At 34.0% G+C, this 17,538-nt stretch overlaps 1 protein-coding gene and 1 long non-coding RNA gene across 3 annotated transcripts in view; both read left to right on the forward strand.

The window, feature by feature from the left end:
* Nucleotides 1–17,538, forward strand: part of cdh23 (cadherin-related 23) — a 495,141-nt gene that overhangs the window by 311,542 nt on the left and 166,061 nt on the right. For both annotated transcript variants that reach the window (XM_087277778.1, NM_214809.1), the window contains 5 exon segments: nucleotides 5,096–5,201; nucleotides 5,520–5,647; nucleotides 8,342–8,414; nucleotides 9,993–10,109; nucleotides 11,148–11,260. In XM_087277778.1, the coding sequence (XP_087133904.1) occupies nucleotides 5,096–5,201; nucleotides 5,520–5,647; nucleotides 8,342–8,414; nucleotides 9,993–10,109; nucleotides 11,148–11,260 (537 nt within the window).
* On the forward strand, nucleotides 14,256–14,826 carry LOC147841180 (uncharacterized). Its single transcript, XR_015506354.1, has 2 exons — nucleotides 14,256–14,452; nucleotides 14,496–14,826. It is a non-coding gene; the product is annotated as an uncharacterized LOC147841180 (long non-coding RNA).

The following is a 17,538-nucleotide window of genomic DNA, read 5'->3' on the forward strand; positions in this document are numbered from 1 at the left end:
GTTAGACAGCATCCCCCTAACTGAACACCTACCTAACTGAAAATAGTAACAGTCCCTGACCCCAGTGAGCTTCAAGCAAACATTAGGTATCATTGAATTAAAGATACTTTCAGCTTTACTATGGTCCATCTAGCCAGTTTATATTTTCTTTTAAAAAGGTTATACAAGCTGAAGTAATAAGAAAGAAAAATTGGACTGTGTTACATATTATTTTTTTCATATACAAACACATGAAAACATTCTTGTAATAACCTAGAAAAATGCCTTGAAAGCCAAGTGTCTCATGAGTTTATATTTCACATTTGATGAAGATATGCAAAGTCAGATTTCTGCAACATAAGCAATATAAGCATATTTTTGTCTTGACTTTTTGTCATAATTGTTACAGTGAAAGAGGAGTTGCTGTTCACTTGTAAAACTGATGTTTTTCAGAGTAAACTGGGATATTCTTCATGATCTGATTGAATATTATGTTGCTGAATAGACAGAAATGGTGGAAAAGTTGGAGGGGGTTGTAAAGTCAACTTTCTCCATTTTCTCCCTCAAAGACAAAAAAAACAAAAAAAACTTGCACAGATGCATCAAGCACAACCAGTCACAGCTAGATTTTAAAAAGTTGGTCAAGGCACACTTTGAAGTAGACTTGAGAAAAACCCAAGCTTGGAAGTTTGAAGCTGTAGAAGCTTAAATATTTGAAGATTTTTAGCTTGAAGTAGTGTGGTGTTTAAAACGATTCTTTAATGATTTCATCAAATATTGATTTCTTAACTCTTCTGTAGTTAAAACATTGATATTGTGTTGACTAAAAGTGGATATAAACTTGCAGCTTTTAACTAGTTATCACTTTGTGCTCTAATCAAATAATTCAAATTATTATTATGAATTGTCGATAATTTTACAAATATTTCCAAAGTGCTGTTTAACGTAAAGAAGTTTTTCCCAACACATTTTTAAACATTGTACCTTTATTAAATCATTTCTAATAACTGATTTTTTCATCTTTGCCCTCATGACAGTACATAACATATTAATAGATATTTAGCAAAAAGCTAGTATTCAGCTTAAAGGGAAATTTAAAGGCTTGACTAGGTTAATTAGGTTAGGTTAATTAAGCAAGTAATTGGACAACAGTGGTTTGTTTCTGTAGCCAATCGAGAAGAAATGCTTTCTAATGGTATTGACCTTAAAAAAATGTTTAAACATGCTTTTTTTAAATAGTTTTTATTCCAGCCAAACTAAAAGAAAACAATACAGTATAAATAAATATTGCAGGAAATGCTGTGGAAAAATGCCCTTGTTCCATTAAGCAAAAAATAAAATAAATAAAAGTTGACAGGTGGCCAAATAGTGTTGCTTTCAACTGTAGATAGAAAAGTTCAGAAAGTTTACAATAGGATATTCTATTAAATTCAACAAGAGTCTTTGCTCTTGGGCACGTTTATTGATATAGCACATTTCATACAGAATGGTAATTCACATAAACAAGAATAAAAGAAACAAGGATAAAACAACGAAGAATAAAAATAATTAAAAATTTATTTAAATTTGTTAAAACAGGTTTTAAAGGAATTCTTCAAGACGAAAATACCGAGATAAGAAAACTCTGGTTATTTATAGTGAGTTAGGAATCATCTGATTGGTGCATCAGTCGTGAGCTGCTGCGGGACCAGCTGTGAACAATCATACGCATGTGATTCTCTTGCAATTAGTTTATAAATAAACTTCTTAAAAAGAAAGGAAAGAAAGACATAATAGTTTAATCTGTCAGATGTAGCACAGTGCTCATTCAGTGAAGACACAGCTAAACAGATGTGTTTTCAGTCTTGATTTGAATGTGCCTAATGTTGGAGCACATCTGATCATTTGTGGAAGCTGATTCCAGCAGCGGGAGGTGTAGCTGAAAGCTGATTCACCCTACTTTGAGGGATCTGTAAGGTTTGTATTCAGTGAGCATATCTGTAATGTACTGAGGTCTTAGGCCATTTAGTGATTTATAGACAAGTAATAATATTTTAAAATCTATTGTGAATGTAACTGGGAGCCAGTGCAAAGACCTGAGGACAGGTGTGATGTGCTATGATTTCCTGGTTTTGGTCTGAATCCTGGCAGCAGTGTTCTGGATGAGCTGACTGTCTTTTTGGGAAGACCACTGTGGAGTCCATTACAGTAATCCACCCTGCTGCTGATGAAAGCATGAACAAGTTTCTCTAAGTTCTCACTGGAAACAAAGCATCTAATTCCTGCAATGTTTTGGAGATGATAGTATGCTGATTTAGTTACTGAATTGAAATATAAATCTATGGTGTTTAAGTTGTTTTAGGGAAAATCTGAAGTCAGAATTGATGGTCAGAGTGGAGTTGGGAGGCTGTAGATTGACATTTATGGAGTAGTTAATATTAGAAATGCTGGTCTCAGAAGAATAGTCTAATATTATGGAAATTTCAATGGCGTAACAGCAAGAGTCATTGAGATGAATGAGAATGTGATCCGCTTGCTGTTAGAGACCTCCTGTTCTGTAGTGTTGTAGCGTGTCGGTCATTTAGTTAGTGCTCAGAGTGTCTGAATCAGTGTTTAATTCTGTGTGTTTGGGCATGGCAGTACTAATTACAGCCGTCTGCTTTGATCTGTGCTGTGATGGACAGTTTGACTGATCTGACCAGCAGGGGGATGTGTGTGTGTGTGTGTGTGTGTGTGTGTGTGTGTTTGCGTTTGCCTGTTCACATGGAACATCTGCATTATAAAACATACATTTTCTTGGAAGTTCAAGAATGATACACATCTTAAGACAAAAAGTGATACAGTAGATACGTTTTTCAAATAATTTAGTAATTTTTATTTGATTTTTATATACTGAATGTTTTTAGATTTTGGATTTTATTTCTTTAAGAGTGATATACTGTGACTGGGACTTTGATGAAGTGTTATAGACATTATGTTCATACATTTGGTCATTTATTAATACTATTGTTTAATATAAATCATATGTAAATCATAATGTAATCAATCAACTAAGTAAACAATGCAAATCTTAAATACATTCTATAAAATTGGCTATTTATGACTCAGTTTAATTTGTGTTTAGGTTTTAATCATTATATTTTGTTTAACTTTTATTTTTATCTCAGTGCTAAAATAACATTATTTTTGTAGATGTTAAATTTTTGTTAATTTCTGTAATTTTATGCACTTTTTTATTGATTACATTTTTCTGATTTGTCATCTAATTTATAATAATTAATAATTGTATTATTAATTTTAGTTAACAATAACACTGCTTTGACACTATAAAAACATTGATATTTTTGTTTATTTATACATTGATTCATTTTCTTTCGGCTTAGTCCCTTTATTAATCTGGAGTCGCCACAGTGGAATGAACCGCCAACTTATCCAGCATATGTTTTACGCAGCGGATGCCCTTCCAGCTGCAACACATCACTGATAACATTTTTGTTATCAGTATTTAGCTTTAATTTATTTTAACAATAATGAAATAATTTATTATTTAATTTTACATTGGCTTGCAAATGTGAAAAAGGTCATGAGACCCACAGTATTCATTTATAAAATATCAGACAAGCAAATATGGAAATACATTTAGTGAAGCTGTGTGGAATCTCTCATGAAAATATAAGAAGACAAAATGAATTTCTGAGTGTGTTTAATAATGTGGAGTATTAGTAATATGGTGATTGTTTTTTTTTTCTTTTTGCTTGAGTCACGTGAGCTTTTAGACCAGGGTGTTTTCAAGGTCTTAAAATGTGTTACACTTGAAAAAAAATGACATTTTAGACCTTAAAAAGTCCTAAATTCATTGAGATATTTTGTTGTAGGTCTTAGATTGTTTTAAACAGGTCTTAATTTTCCTTCAACCATGTAAAGCTACCCGATGAGGCCAACACTCATCCAATCACCAACAGTCCATCACAATAAAACTTTTAACAAAAGTTACATTTATATCAACTCTATATTCCAATTTGTTTTTATTTTCTCTCTTACATCCTTACAAAAATGTTTGTTTAAAAGTTATACATGTCTTTATAGCTGTCTGCTGGGGACCCTGGCCTAGATGGTCTTTTGTGCATAAACTTAGTTTATTATAGTTTTTAAAACTTGTCTCTTTTAAAAGAAAGGTTATGCTGACAAAATATAGATGTATATAAATTGAGTTGGCTTGTTCTGATGCATTATTTGAATTATGTGGCTAAGAAAGAACTAATTATTATTTTTTAAAAATCTTTCCCACTGGCCACATGAAAAAGAATCCTTAGTGTTTAGCCCTGGATAAGTCTAAAATTTAAGTTTTAAAAAAAAGTTTTAAAATGTGTAAAATTTAACTAAGTGTAAACAGCAGAAACCCTGTAAACTAGGACCGAGCAATATTGAAAATAAAACTGCCAATGTTTTTTTTTTTTTTTTTGCTATATATATTGCGAAATGAATATAGTTTCTCCTCAGGATTTGTATAGCTCAATTTGGAAAGAATTGATAATTTTATATTAATTGGGATGATTTCCTAGGGCAAATAAACAGCATTAATTAAGCCTATAGCCTTTTATGGTTTTCTGGAATAATTCTAACTGTATTCAGGTACAGAAGTTAAATAATCAAATGCAAAAAATAACACTTCATGTTCTTTGTTGTATAATACAATAAACAATTAATATTTGTTAATGTTATAATTTCTTATACACAAATGGTTTAAATACACTTTAAAATGCTAGTGACATAAGCATTAAAACAAAGAAAACAAGCATATGAAAAACATTAACCATTTTAAGGTTAAATGTGGTTCCTGGTCAACTGTAATCCCACTCAAATTTCCTAATGGGTGAATAATCTATAACTGACCTGTCATTTCAGATTCTGCGGTGTGACTATTGTAGATTTACACATTACGATATTAATGCTGAAATAATATATTGTACAGCCCTATATTTGACATATCCTGAATGTGTCAGAGATGTAGAACAGACGTACGAGTGTTAACAAAAATGTGGAAACCTGTCTGGAAACACTCAATTCAGGATTCACTGACATCTACAAGTTAGGATGTATTGTCACTATATGTATCTCTTTGTGTGTTTTTTCTCAGGCGACAGATGAGGACTCTCCTCCTAATAACATCCTGACCTACTCCATCATCTACGCCTCTCAGTTCAGGTCATTCTTCAGCATCAGCATTGCGGAGGGCTACGCAGGTCTGTGTTTAAAATCAAAGCCACATAATAATACAATTTCACTGCTTGTTCAGGCTGTTGGCAGGTTACATTAGACTCGCCATCGCACAGTGCATTAGCAGAGAATCGGATTTGGGTTTAACATCTTAAAGCGTGAAAATGCCTTTAGAGAAGGCTTTGTGACCTCTGCTGTTTTCATAAAGCAATTATAGATGCCTTGTTCTAGCAAGCAGCTGCTTATCTGTTGTGAATATTTCTGTGATTTGAGTGTGGTAACCCCTGTTTGTTTGTTTGTTTGTTTGTTTGTTTGTTTGTTTGTTTGTTTGTTTGTTTGTTTAGTCATCACCGTGACTCGTCCTCTGGATTATGAGCAGGTTCCTGGTGGATTGATCTTTCTGACTCTGATGTCTAAAGATGGAGGAAACCCATCTCTCAATAGCACCGTTCCAATCATCATCGAGCTGATTGTAAGTCATTAACACAACAGTTCACATTTAATTTAATATACTACACCAGAGTGCGATCTGCTCTAATTATCTTTTTTTGTTATTAATGGTTATGATGTACAAGTCAAGGCAAAATTACTGACTTATAATTAATGATTGATTATTGACAAATTTTATTCTTTACTTTTTTTTTTAAGCGATTTTTAACTGACCCAGGACATTTTCACAGTATTTCCTATAATATTTAATAAAGATAATTATAATAAAGACATATTTTAAGGTCAATATTATAATTGATTGCCTCTTTAAGAATTCAAAATAATAATAATAATAATAATAATAATAAATAAATAAATAAATAATAATAATAATGTATTACAATTACTGTATATTTATTATGGGGCGATGTGGTGGCGCACTGGGTAGCACAATCACCTCAAAGCAAGAAGGTGGTTCGAGCCTCGGCTGGGTCAGTTGGCATTTCTGTGTGTAGTTTGTATGTTCTCCCCGTGTTCGTGTGGGTTTCCTCCGGGTGCTTCAGCACAAGTCCAAAGACAAGTGGTATTCTTGAATTGGTTTGGCTAAAAAATTGAGTGTGGTGTTATGAGTGTGAATGGGAGTGTATGGGTGTTTCCCAGTGATGGGTTGCAGCTGGAAGGGCATCCGCTGCGTAAAACATGCTGGATAAGTTGGCGGTTTATTCCGCTGTGGCGACCAAGGATTAATAAAGGGACTAAGCCGAAAAGAAAATGAATGAATCATTGATATATTTATTTTAGGCACTTTAAGATTTTATATAAAATTAAATAACTATTATATATATATATTTTTTTAATTAATTATACTTCAAAATTCTTATATTTATACTTCAACTATTTTAAGGAACAAAAGCCAATTGCAAACAAATACAACAAAATAAAAGATCCAAATTATAATGAATAAATTTTTTAGCTACTTAGCGTAGTAAGAAATCCAGCAGAAGTTGGGAAAACATAGTAAAACTGTATGGATCAAATTTGAATTGATATACTGGTGGTTATTAAAGGGTCACGAAACACTAAAACACACGGTGCTAAAAAAACTTCTAGGACACATATATTTCACAAAAAAAGTGAAAATTGGTTGTTTTTGTGTTATTTCAAACAAATTTGTTCTTCTGGTTTAAAACGAATGGTTAAAGCTGCGTCACGCCGATTAGATACTTGCGTGTATTCCAGCATGGAGACTGTATGTCTGTACCTCAGAGTACTTTGTGACGTCTCTGAGTGTGCAGCATTAATTTAAGTAAGACTTGGTTCAAACCAATCAGTGCGCTTTATTGTGTATGCGGTGCAACTTCATTAATATAAATGATAGCTTCAAAGACTGTTTGTACCTGTACAGTGTTTAGACAGCAGAGGGACGCCATGTTGTGTTGCCAAAACAAGTAGGAGAAGAAGAATTGTTTGGAGATACGGGTCGTCAGTGTTGCTTTTATAATTTGCTGCAAGGAAGTTTTTGTTTTCATTTTCGCGCTATGAGAGCACAGCTGGACTTATGTGTTGATTACAGTGCTCGACGCTCAACAAAAATGTGTGTCTAAGGAACATTTTTTAGCCGAGAGCTTTTCTCATCTTGAAATGGTGAAATCTGGATTTCTAAGTACTAAAGTTTACCGTACGTTAATATCACGACAATATTATGGACTGAAAGATCCGCTATAAATGCAGCTCTCCAAGTGTAAACAAGTAAACACAGCAATCAAAGTATTACTGTCGTGGAGAATTTTTGCCGCATTTTGTGACAAGAATAACATGCACGGGTTTCTGACGCTACCTGCCGAGTGCATCTAAGTTTCTGAGAAATGCAGAGGTGTTTTCTCTCATTCGTCATGCGGTATCAAACATTGCATGAAAAATACACACTTACAGCAAATCAAATATCTCGATCAAATCCTCGAATCAAATATCTCGTTTGTCACGAGGGGCATGAATGAAATTCCTGAATGAAAGTGCCAAACAGCAGTTAAAGACCACCATTTAATGATTTGTCAAATAATCCTATAACTGGTGTCCATTTAAACACAGTCACTGTCTTTCTCCTCTGCGTCTGTGTGTTTGTTTTGCCTCTGTGAAAATCAGCGTGTGCCCAAACCGACACGCCCACTTTCCTGACTTTTTCTAAACTAGAGGTGTGAAAAGACCCTGCTGAAACAGGGGATTTCGTGACCCTTTAAGTCAAGAGAAGCGTAGGTTTTCTGTGTTGTTTGTTTTAATATTTCATATCAGTTTTCAGTTTCATCATACACAAATAGGCTCACATTGGCGTTTTGTGATCGTTGTGTTAATTCTGAATTCATCTGTTTCCTCTGAGCTTCATTGACTAGGATGGTTAATCCATAGATAATTTCACTCTGACATTTCTCTGCTCTTTTATTTTGATTCTGATTAGACACATTTCATCTGAAAAACAGCAGGGGTTTGACACATCCATGCCTCTGTGCGTGTGTGTGTTATTGCTGAATTGAAGTGGTGAAACAGTGTATGTGTCTGATATTGAATAATTTGCCATCGCCACAGCCTGTGAGTTTCCATTAAACTCCAAAAGCACTTCATCAATACATTTAATTACAACCAAGAGGGTTTTTTGTTCCCAGTAGAAAATTAATGAGTTAATATTTAATAACTCTTTTTTTTTTTTTTGATAGCTAAAACACAGATTTCCTTTCCTCCGCAGGATCAGAATGACAACCCACCCGAGTTCAGCCTCCCGTCTTATATCGTCAACATACCAGAGAATATTGTTGCAGGTAATTTTACTATTGTATTATCAGAAAATGGTGGAAAATGTGAATATGTAGCGCAGAAACCTCATATGAGCATAACTATTCCTGTCAGGGATGATTTACAGCATTCAGTCAGCTGTGCACTTTTTCGGTTTCATGCTAATTTCATGTTTTGTGTGAATCAGTGCTGCTTTATCAGAGCTGGGGAACTGGCTTGGGGGATTTATGTTTCAGTTCTCACCACCCAAAGAAGCAGAAACAGAGTTTTTTTTTGTTGTTGTTATTTTTTACCTGTTATAGAGCAGTAAACGGAACATGAACAGCAAAAGTTACTGACAGCATACAGAGTTTATTTTTGTTTTAGTTAGCTGTTGTTCACATTATTAAATTTTTTTTGTTTTTGTTATTATAAAATAACCCACTCTTTATTATTTTATTTTATTTTATTTAGTTTTATTATCCTATTTATTTTTTTTATAAACCTATTTTATTTTATTTTACTTTTAAAAAATGACCCACTCTTTATTTTATTTTATTTTTCATTTATTTATTTTAGAAAAATGACTACTTATTTAATTTAATTTTATTTTATTTTTATAAGAAAATTACTTGCTCATTTTATTTTATTTTAATTATTATTATTATTATTTTTTTTTATTTAGAAAATGGCTCACTCTTTGTTCATTTTATTTTATTTTATAAATTTTTTTCATTTAATTGAATTGTTATTGGACATTTCTTCCATCTATTTGACCATTTATTCTCAATTTAGTTCCAAAAATGTTATGAATTAAATTATAATAAATTAAATTAAATTAAATTAAACAAAAAATAAAATTAAAAATACAAAAGAAAATCCTAGAATTATTTAAGGAAGTATAATTATAAATAGTTAGATAAATAAATAATTTAATTAATTATAAAAAAGAATTAGATAATTAGATTTTCTAAAATTAACATACATTTTAAAAATTTATTTATTGGAAGATAGTTTAAGCACACTTTTTGCACACTTGGCCATAAAAGATACATAATATAATGTTTTATAAGCAGATATTCTCTTCAACAGCAGTCAGTAAATGTAAACCCAGTCTGTTTATCTGCTGTTTTCTTGCTGCATCATTCTGGACACACTATAGGAATCCTTTAAGATATTTGTCTCCATATTCATAAATCAAAATAATCTGCCAATGGAGTCAGAAAAAATAGTTTAGTTCTTACTTTTGCTATAATATTTTTTGCTGTCCCCATTGGCAGATTATAGATTTTTTTTTAAGGAAAAACTCCCTTAATTTTGACATATTTTTTCTGAAAACAAGACAATATGTTTTGCTTATTTATACAATGAACTAGAACAAGACAAAAAAAAATCTTAGTAAGAAAAGCATTGTTAACTAAACCTCTGAAATCCATATCCTGTCCTTCTCAACTTCGCACTTTAACCATATCCTGTCTGAAGACCATCCCTCACACTTTTTCTGTCTATCACCTCTTCTTTGCGTGTCGTGCATTATCTCGTCCTTTCAGTTTCTCACAGTCATTATCTGATGGTTTTGTTGCATCCTCTTTGTTTTCTCATTTGACGCATGTTTTGTTTGTCAGGTGCGACGGTGCTGTTTGTGAACGCCACAGATTTGGACGCCTCTCGAGAGTTCGGTCAGACCTCGCTCATCTACTCCCTGCAGGGCAGCTCACAGTTCAGACTCAACACACGCTCAGGTGGACAATAACACACACTTTCATACCTGCCCATTAACCTTCAACATCACAGTTATATTCATCACCCTGTATATTTTTTCCCCAATTTCTGTTTAACGGAGAGAAGATTTCTTTAACACTTTTGTGAACTGTGTGTAGGCTACTTAATGTTGAGGGAGGCCCCAATCAGAAAGTCTGCAGCCCTGCCTGTTTTCAGATGTTTTCGTTTTCCCTCATCCCCACTGACACGGAGCAGCAGAGTATTAGAATAAAAACGGCCTCTCCAGCATTTTCAAAACGCTTTGTTTTCGGTGCTCAAAAACCGAAAACAAAGCGTTTGCCGGCAGCTAGCTCTCTGCAACTCTCACATGGTCGCCCACTGAAGCTAAGCAGGGCTGCACCCGGTCAGTACCTGGATGGGAGACCACATGGGAAAGCTAGGTTGCTGCCAGAAGTGGTGTTAGTAAGGCCAGCAGGGGGCGAAATGTGGGTCCTAATGCCCCAGTATAGTGACGGGGACTCTATACTGCTCAGTGAGCGCCGTCTTTCGGATGAGACGGTAAACCCAGGTCCTGACTCTCTGTTGTCATTAAAAATCCCAGGATGTCCTTCGAAAAAGGGTAGAGTTTCACCCCGGCATCCTGGCCAAATCTGTCCATTCCCAAATCATAATTGGCTTCATCACTCAGCAAAATAAACTGAACCATGAGGGCGGGGCCTCAGAGCCACACCTACCTATTATATAATAATTGCAGACTGATGGTAGTTTGAATGTATTTTTCTTAAATGTTTGCTGACATGAAGTTTTTAAAGTCCCAAATCAATCTTAAAAAGAAATTTAAGAAAACTAAAATATACCTGAACACATCCAAAACAGGTCAAAATTAAAGTGTTTTCATTATTGTTTAAAAATTGTTTAATTTCTGCTAATACATGTTTATTTAAGGTCTAAAACCTTCAAAAGGATATTAAAACCATAGTCTAGACTTTGGTTTTTACCATCTTTTTGAAGATTTTAGGCCTTAATTAGAAATTACCATTGTTTGTGTGTGTGTGTAGGAGAGATTACCACCACAGCTCTTCTGGATCGAGAGATGAAGTCTGAGTATATTCTGATTGTAAGGGCTGTTGATGGAGGAGTGGGTCCACAGCAGAAGACTGGCATTGCTACGGTAACAGCTGACTTGTACAACATCATTGTACTACATTAAAACCAATAGCCTGCTTAGTTGGGAAAACATCAAGTTAAAAAATGCTTGTGTAGTTTACGATATTGGGTGACACTGTGTCCAAAAACATGTGCTATGGATGAATTGGGTAAGCTTAATTGGCCGTAGTGTATGTGTGTGAATCAAGGTTATAATAGTTTTGGATTTTTCATTAGTTTTAGTTTCTATTTCGTTTTGACTTTTTGTTTTCAAATTAAGCTAGTTTTAATTAGTTTTAGAGGTAGATTTACTAGTTTTTATTAGTTTCTATATTTTAAAATGTCTTAGTTTTTATTAGTTTCAGTATTAGTTTCAGTTTTTTTCTAAATAAGGATACTTGTTAGGTGCAAGATTCAAAATCAATAGAACAAATATTGTATAATAAAAATGTTTTTTGAAATCTGTATTTAGAGGATACTATCATCTACCAATATCATACCACAGCATCTACCAATAACATACCCATCCTCAAATTCAAATACAGCAGCCCACAAGATAGCAGCCTTAAGTACAACATGTGTGCAAGGCTGCTCTGAGATTAGATACACAGTAGTGATGGGAAGTTCAGTTATTTAATGTGGATGTTAGGACTCAACATTATGTAGTCAGCAATAGTATAATTTCAGTCAGTAAAAACATCACAATGATCTGAAAAATGTCTTGCATAAAAGAAGTTTGTGGATAAGTGCTCACTGGAGACGCGAATCGTTTCAAATGATTCAGTTCGTTTTGGTGAACTAGTGCATCTGGTTCACTTAAAAGATCTGGTTAAAAAGATTCTTTCGAGATCGCGATACAGAAATAAAACCCATTATTTGGTACACATGTGTTAAAGTAAAAGTTTTAAGTGTCTTTAATGCTGTGACCGTGCTGCTGTCATGTCCACTTGTTGTTTTTGTTGCGGGAGCAACAGCGAGGATGACTGGAGGAGAACCGGCTCGATGGCAGCAGGATTACAGACTCTGAGGTGCTGTATGGGTCAAACACCTGCAGTGCGAATTAAATTTACTTCTATACAGCTTAAAGTAAGATTATGTATTAAATACGTTTACAAATACGAAAACGAATGAGTTTTTTGCTTTAATTTTAGTTCGTTTCAGTTAGTTTTGTATGTACACAATACAGTTTCAGTTAGTTGTAGTTTTTAAAAAAAAAAAGTTTTTATTTTTATTTTAGTTAATGACAGTTATTTAACATTTAAGTTTTCGTTTTCTCGTTCGTTTTTGTTAACTTTAATAACCTTGGTGTGAATGTGAGGGTGTATGGATATTTCCCAGTACTAGGTTGCAGCTGGAAGGGCATCCGTTGTGTAAAACATATGCTGAATAAGTTTGCGGTTCATTTCGCTGTGGCCACCCCTGATAAATAACTTACAACTTTCATTTTTATTATATAGAAACTATTTACATTTTCCTTAGACTGTTGACCTCACTAAACTGAACTGAACAATAAGGGGCCTCAGAGCCACACCCACCTATTTTGTAATAATTGAAGACTGATGGTAGTTTGAATGCATTTTTCCTGAAATTTAAAAAAATGGCAGCTTAATAGTCAACATTGTGAACACTAGGCTTTTTAATATGGTTGTTGTTGTGATTCTTTTTGTCATTTGTTTGAGTATTGTTTATACTTTAAACTTGTATATTGTTATCTTGGTATGGACCTTAAACATCTGGCAAAAGGACCAACAATGAAAACCAGGCTAATTTTGGTACATTTACGTTCTTTGGGAATGTTGATTTATACATGCTGTCTCTTGTTGTTAAAAAAAAATTTGATAAATAAAATGTAAAAAAAATTAAATAAATAAATAGACAGACAGACAGACAGACAGACAAACAGAAAGACAGACAGACAGACAGACAGATGCCACCATTGAAAATCTCACTTATGAATGAAACTACTTCAAGATATATACTGTAGCGCAGTGTTTCTCAATCCTGTTCCTGAGGGTACACCAACAGTACATATTTTCAACCTCTCTCTAATCATACACACCTGAATCAACTCATCAGAACACAAGAAGAGACTCCAAAACCTGCAGTAAATAGGTCAAACATTGGAGACATCCAAAATATGTACTGTTGGTGTACCTCCAGGAACAGGGTTGGGAAACAGTGCTGTAGCACTTCTCAGACAAATCATATAGTCTAACTCAGGGGTGTCCAAACTCGGTCCTGGAGGGTAGAGATCTGCGCGGGACTAAATTTTGAATCCCTCTCCCGCCCGCACCCGCCAGGTTTTAGCCGGAACCCGACCGCTCCCGCTTATATTAAGCACTTGATGTCCCGCTGCCCGACCCGCCCCGTTTTCTATCCGCCGCGCCCGATCCCGCTAAAGAGCGGGGGGAGAACAAAACCGAAAATCACCCAGTTATACAGTCCAGACAGCCTATAACAAGCTGTCTGTATAAACACACACACGCACAGCACCAAGCACACACACTCAGACAAAGCTTTCTCTGACTCATTCGCGCGCGCGCGCCCTCTAACACACACTCATAAGCACCAAGCACAAACACAGGCAAAGCTCTCTATCTCTCATTCGCGCGCGCACACACACACACACACACACACACACACGCACACACATACTTGTTTTTGTGCATTGTGGGGGTCACCTGTCACGGTGGTTACGTAATGGGGACCGCCCTTTCTGATGATGTTAGAGACATAAAAAAAATAGTTTGCCACACAAAAACACAAACTATTTCATAAAATCACTTCAGATTTTGGATATTCCGCAAATTTTTTTTTAGACCTGACACAGTGGTCACTTGTGGGGACATTTCAGGTTTTGTGTAGAAGTGGGGTCCGCCACATACACAACCGATTTTTAGACAAAGTGGGGACCAATTCTACACACACTTTACTGGTTTTGAGACAAAGTAAGGACCAGTTCCAGATACACATTACCAGTATTGAGTCAAAGTAGGGACCAGGTCTACACACACACTACCGGTATTGAGTCAAAGTAAGGACCAGGTCTACACACACATTACCGGTATTGAGTCAAAGTAGGGACCAGGTCTACACACACATTACCGGTATTGAGTCAAAGTAAGGACCAGATCTACACACATATTACTGGTATTGAGTCAAAGTAAGGACCAGGTCTACACACACATTACCGGTATTGAGTCAAAGTAAGGACCAGGTCTACACACACATTACCGTTTTTTAGTCAAAGTAAGGACCAGTTCTACACACACATTACCGGTTTTTAGGCAACGTGGGGATCAGATCAGCACCCTTACTAATATTAAATTTTAAACCTCAATCAAGTAATTTGACAGTAAACTGCTTTAGAATTTTCATTTGAAGAGCAGGTCAGTTTATAAAAAATGTAATTTGAATACAGAAGGAACCTCAAGATCCAATCAGGAAATGGTCCAGAATAGATTTAATAAATGTTATATTTATTATAAATAATTTCCACAAAACCTTTAAACACAAAAAAACAGTAAACACAAAATCCATGAAACTCTCTTGCATGTCTAAAAGCAGTTCTCATTGGGTATAACAAGCTTCCACATAACTCTTCCATGTCTGCGTGCACATTTAGTTAAGTGCAATAGCAAACAATATTAAACGGTTAGTTCACCCCAAAATGAAGATTCTGTTATTAATTCCTCTCCTTCATATTGTTTCAATCCCTTGCTGTCTATGGAGGATGAGGAGTTCTTGCACTTCATCTAAGTTATCTTCCTTTGAGTCTGAAGATGAATGAAGGTCTCAGGGGGTTAGAGTGAGATGAGGGTAATTAATAATATAATGTACATTTTTGGGTAAACTCTTAAAACCCACCAGTATGTTCTATTTCTGTTTCTGTCGTATTGTAACTATTTGAAAAAAACTGAACCCCACAAATGCACAGAGACCTTCATCATATAACCAAGCAACCAAAACTCCAAATAGACATCATTTGTTAAGCATTAACTCTACATTATTAGTAAGCAGTTTATAAACACAGCTAGATGCTCTATTGTTGACTTATAAGCATGTGTAATGTGCTCAATTTTTATGTTTTCATACTTTGTTTATAATTCATTTTTCATAACTAAATGAAGTACTGCATTATTTACAAACTGTCTAAGAATAATTGGTGTTTTTTAAGATCATTAAGAATGAGTAAATAAATGATTAAAAAACTATATAAATGAACATTTATACATTTACTATTCAGGCATATAATCAGGGCTAAAAAAAAGAAAAAAAGAAAATCCAATCGGTTCACTCTAAGCAGAATTTATATTTTTTCGGTTCTGTTCTTGCGTTCCTTAATAGACAAAATATTCCGAAAACAGTTTTCTAGAAAAAAAAAAAAAAACTTTATTTAATTACAAAGTATTGCAGGGCTATAGAGTGCTCTGTTTTTTTAATGGTGCAACTAAAAAATCTATACGAGGGGTAAGATTAAATGAATTTTCAATAAGTATCATTAAAGACATATTTATAATATGAACTTGCTTTTGGTTATTGATTGACACGCTGTTTAAAGGTGCTACACACAGCCCCACTCCTTGGTATCGAGCGCAGGCCCGGCGCTACATTTAGATGTTGTATAATATGAAATAGCAATAAAAATTATAAAAATTGTTATGAAATAGTTTTTCAGTTATGTAGCCTAATAAAAATATTTAGTACACTGCACAGTGCAATTATTATTTAAATTTATTATATATTTATATTTATTATATAATATTTATTATATAATTTATTTACTATGCTGCAGGTAGGGTAAATGATAATCTTTTTTAAAAATTTACTGTAGGCTATACTGCTATTTGCCCATGTAAAATTAAACACCAGAAAATATATCGTAGGCCTATATTAAGAGCTAAATTACAGTTAGCATCATAATTAGTTCAATTATGTGCTGTAGGCTATTGATTGACCAACACCCCCTGTATTTAGTTTACCCACTGCAGGTCTACAGTTCTGATGTGTATTTTGAATTACTTGTTTTAAATGACAGTAAGACATGCTATATTTAGTTTTTATAGTAAAATATACATTATAATCCAGTACAAAGTAAAATAATATTTATTAGTGGCCTATTGGCAGCGTATAGCCGTTAAGCTTATAGTCTAAGCATGTCATTTTATTATTATTAACATAAATTACAAACTAGCATCCTTATGATTTTATTTCGTTTCTGTATATTTTTATCAAACGAAAAATGCAATGAGTTATACTTTGGTTTTAATTTTATTAGAAATTTAATAGCCGTTTAGGCAACACTACTTCTACATGTCATTGGCTCTGATTGCGTTTTTTACAGATAACCTATATACAAAGATTTTTATTAAACAAGTGCCCTACCACAAGATATTTTTGTAGGTGTAAAAATCTAAAAAGTATCATTATCATATTCTTGCCTTATTCATCTTTAATATAAATATAAAATTTAACACATTCATTGATTAAACTAGGGATGCTAACGATTACTCGATTGATTTATTGTCGGTAACCCTTTAAAACCGATAGACCTTATCGATGACCGATTAAGCATGGGCATTTAATAAGTTATGCTTTGCTCTTTGAGATGCGTTCACGATTTCACACATTACATAATCAAGTGTGCGCAGTTTAGGCTACGTTACCCTTTTTTAGACAGTCGTGCACTCTCTTGACTTTGCATATTGGTTATGCACATATTGGTCATACCTGTTATGCTCAGATCTCGTTTATCCACTGGTGCTGCCATAAATCCGCTGGTCAAGTAATCAAAAAGTAGGCTACATGACGTTTAATTATGGGCAAGTTATTAAGACCAAACATTGGTTGTGCAAACTGTATTACGTTCTCTAAAATTTTAAAAGTGTTTTAAGCTACATTATCTTTTTATAGACTGGCATAGGCCTAAATACGCATCACGGCCAGACATTTATAGTTTATATAAAAACGAGCGTCACCGTCGCATTTGTTCACTTGCTTTAAATTAATGCTTTTTGTCTCCCAAATTCATATAATAAAGAGAATGATAAAATAACATTATTAACCGTTTAACTGTAAACGTTTCTGTTCAGAACGATTAAAGTTGATCTTTTTTTTTCGGTTTTCGTTTCTGTTCCTGAAAAATGTCATTTGATTCTGTTTTTCGTTTCCGTTCCTTGAACCGGTTTGGAGCCCTGCATATAATACGTTTTTCTGCATGTTAAATAATGCTTTATTAACTCAACTTCATGCAGTTTTGTGATCTAATCTAAAGTGAGGAATATTGATGCTTTATAAATCCCT

This window comes from Danio rerio, chromosome 13, assembly GCF_052040795.2.
Source record: "Danio rerio strain M-AB ecotype USA chromosome 13, GRCz13ab, whole genome shotgun sequence".
Lineage (NCBI taxonomy): Eukaryota > Metazoa > Chordata > Actinopteri > Cypriniformes > Danionidae > Danio > Danio rerio.